The 2,872-nt window shown below is 37.8% G+C and overlaps 1 protein-coding gene across 1 annotated transcript in view; it reads left to right on the top strand.

Moving 5' to 3' along the window:
- DOCK4 (dedicator of cytokinesis 4) overlaps window positions 1-2,248 on the top strand; it is a 194,114-nt gene extending 191,866 nt beyond the window's left edge. Inside the window, exon 51 of the mRNA XM_025046816.1 lies at window positions 2-2,248. Within this exon, the coding sequence (XP_024902584.1) occupies window positions 2-83 (82 nt within the window). The 3' untranslated portion in view covers window positions 84-2,248. The remainder of the gene's footprint in view (window position 1) is intronic.
- The last annotated feature ends 624 nt before the right edge of the window (window positions 2,249-2,872 follow it).

Genomic DNA, 2,872 nt, shown 5'->3' with positions numbered 1-2,872 from the left:
CCGGCCACCTGGAGAACGGGACCAGGAGGACCGACCCCGGCCCGCGGCCCCGGCCCCTGCCTCGGAAGGTCTCGCAGCTGTGAGTCACGCCCGCGGTCACCTGCGGTGACTTCTCTGCCGTTTACAGGAGAACGCGAAGTATGAGGAGAAGACGGTTAGTGTAGGCACTTTAATCACTTAGATCTGTCTCGAAACGAGTGGAATGAAAACTCGCTTATTAATATGATGTTGCACAATAGTAAAAGTTACTGACCTAGAGCGCCAGATGTCCCATGAAGTATGGCTGCATTTCATTAAAGCGTTTTCTCATTTGAAAGTGGTGAACAGTGATAAAGACTTCTTTTGTATCTTTTTATGTTCGCTTTTTTTACATAGTTTAATGTTCAAACAGTTCGACAACGTCTTGTCGAACCATAGGACACGTGATAATGTTATATACTTTCTACTGAATACTTGATACTCCGAGAAAGCTTATTAAGTCGATGTATACAGCCTAACACATCGGTCCTTACTTTAGAAGACTTTTGGAAGTCCGGTGAGATCTCTGGCTCCTGCCACAAGCAGACTGACGGACGCAGGTCATCAGCGTGAGAAGGTAGAGCAGGCCGCTGAGACCGCACGGAGGGGGTCGCAAGGACTCAGACTGGGAACCGTCTTGTTCTTAAATACGTCCCTAAGGTTGCTTTTGACATAGGACAGCTGTCTGCATTCTCAAAGCTACTTTGTGAGCTGGTTGGTGAACGCTTTAGTATGCCGCCGCCATGGTATCTACTGTATTTCTTTTCAAGGTGCAATTTACTTTCAGAGTAAAGATTAAGCAGAATTGGGCAGATTCGGTCAAAGACCCCAGAAGTGTTTACTTGAATCTCGCGCTTCCTGACTTGACCGTTTCCTCTACCAAATTTGTCATTGACGAAGAGCAGACGTCCGTGTATTAAACAGGCACAAATTAATGTGTTCCATTAACAAGAATTCAGGAATCAATGCAGGACAGTATTAAATCAATGGTGTAAATGAAGGGAAAAAAACCTTAGAGAAAATACATTAGCATGATTAAATGGCAGAAGGACTAGCGAAAGGCAAGGGCATTACCTTTCAACCCTGCACAAAATAAAGGATTCCCCACCAATCCCCATTCTTTCCCAGGAGGATGGCTGTGGACCGCTCTAGCTTGAACATTGCAACACAGCGTCTTAGATCTAGAAGCGGATTCAAATGGCACAGTGTAGGAATGTAACAAAAGCACCTTGTATGTAGTAATGTATTTTGTATCTTTGTTTTTTCTTTTACTGACTGTTTATAACACTCAATTGACGATAGATATGAACTGTATTTTAAATCATACCGTTAAATATTTTCCCTCTTTTGTTGGGAAGCTCATTTTAGTTTTGCCGTCTGTGTTTTTGTTGATAGCTTACCTGGAAGGCAGTGACCACTTTTTTATATTCCCTTAATGAAACCATTCAGCAGGTATACGCTGTTGAGGCTGGTTATAGAGGTTTTCTATAATAAATGTTCAAGTATTTTTGTACATAACTGGTTAATTTTAATAAGAGATACCATTATGTGTAAAAAAAAAAAAAAACAGTAAAAATAAAAGCAAACAGTTGTTGACGCAGTATGATTGTTATAATTATGCCAAATACTTTATGTATGGAAAAAGAATATTTGTACATATGTGCTTTTAACAATAATTCTGCCATATTGACTTTACAATTTTGAATGTCAGAAAAATTAATATATGTTAAAATATTTATGTTTAGTGAAGGTATTCATAATTGAGAAAAGGAACATATAAATTTTAGCTTTGTATCTTGCAAGTTTTGCAGTTGGAAATTTCTTGAACTAGCTTTTGCTTTGATGATAACACTTTGTATTTGTAATCACACCCTTAAAAAAATATATATATATATATAGATGTATAGGAAGCTCCATATTTCTGTTGCTTTAAAGAAGTAAAACCTTCCATTTAAATAAGGCGACATGCATAAGATAACAAAGCTTCTTTGTTTTCCTCTGTAACTTAATAGATTTGTTGACTAGTGCTTGGGCACAGTATAAATCAGTGTTAATTGCTCTTGAAGCCATTTTTTTAAAAAAAAATTTTTGCAATGAACAGTTTATCACGTGCGTGTATTTCTGAAGCAGCTATATAGCAGAACATTTCAAGAGATTCTAGTAGCTCAGATGTTCATGTTGGTTGCTGCTGAATGGTAAATATTAAATAAAATTACCTGATTAATCTTGAGATTTCTGTCTTTATTCATGCCATCAGTACATCTTTACCTGGAACAGAAGCTGTGTAAATTTATTGGTTATATCATAGTGAAAATTTCAGACTTCTTCGCTGATAGATCCCGTTTTGTTGTTATGCTTTGGTTAATGCACTTCTCAACCTACGAAGCTTATTTATGCCATAAGAACAAATGTTGAAAAGGTAACAGGGTGGGTTAACATCAGTAGAAACAGCAACATTTACCTGGGTGGCCAACCATTAATCAGTCTAACCAGAATCAGTTTAACAAGTCAAATCATCAAAGGTTGTTTGCGTTAGAAAACTTGACACAAAACAAATAACTACCAAGTGTAGGAAATATCTGACAAACACTACAAAACACACTACAAAATTTCTGTTAATGAGGCCCGGCTTTTAATTTTGTGAGATGCTTCTATGCTATGTTGGCTTTCTGACATTTCTGTAACTCAGTGCTAAGTAAGCCATTGTCTACAGCCTCTGTCCCGTCAAATACTAAACCCATTTAAAGGCCATTGCCAATGTCCTGATTGTTTCTCAGCATTAACTAAGTGATTTTAACATTTTTGGATCATTTTCATTACAACCGAGCCCATAAGTGTTTCGATTCTACAAGCG

This window comes from Pteropus alecto, unplaced genomic scaffold (assembly GCF_000325575.1).
Source record: "Pteropus alecto unplaced genomic scaffold, ASM32557v1 scaffold21, whole genome shotgun sequence".
NCBI classification, from domain to species: domain Eukaryota; kingdom Metazoa; phylum Chordata; class Mammalia; order Chiroptera; family Pteropodidae; genus Pteropus; species Pteropus alecto.
Note: the sequence above shows the minus strand (reverse complement) of the source record. Positions and strands in the feature narration are given on the sequence as shown.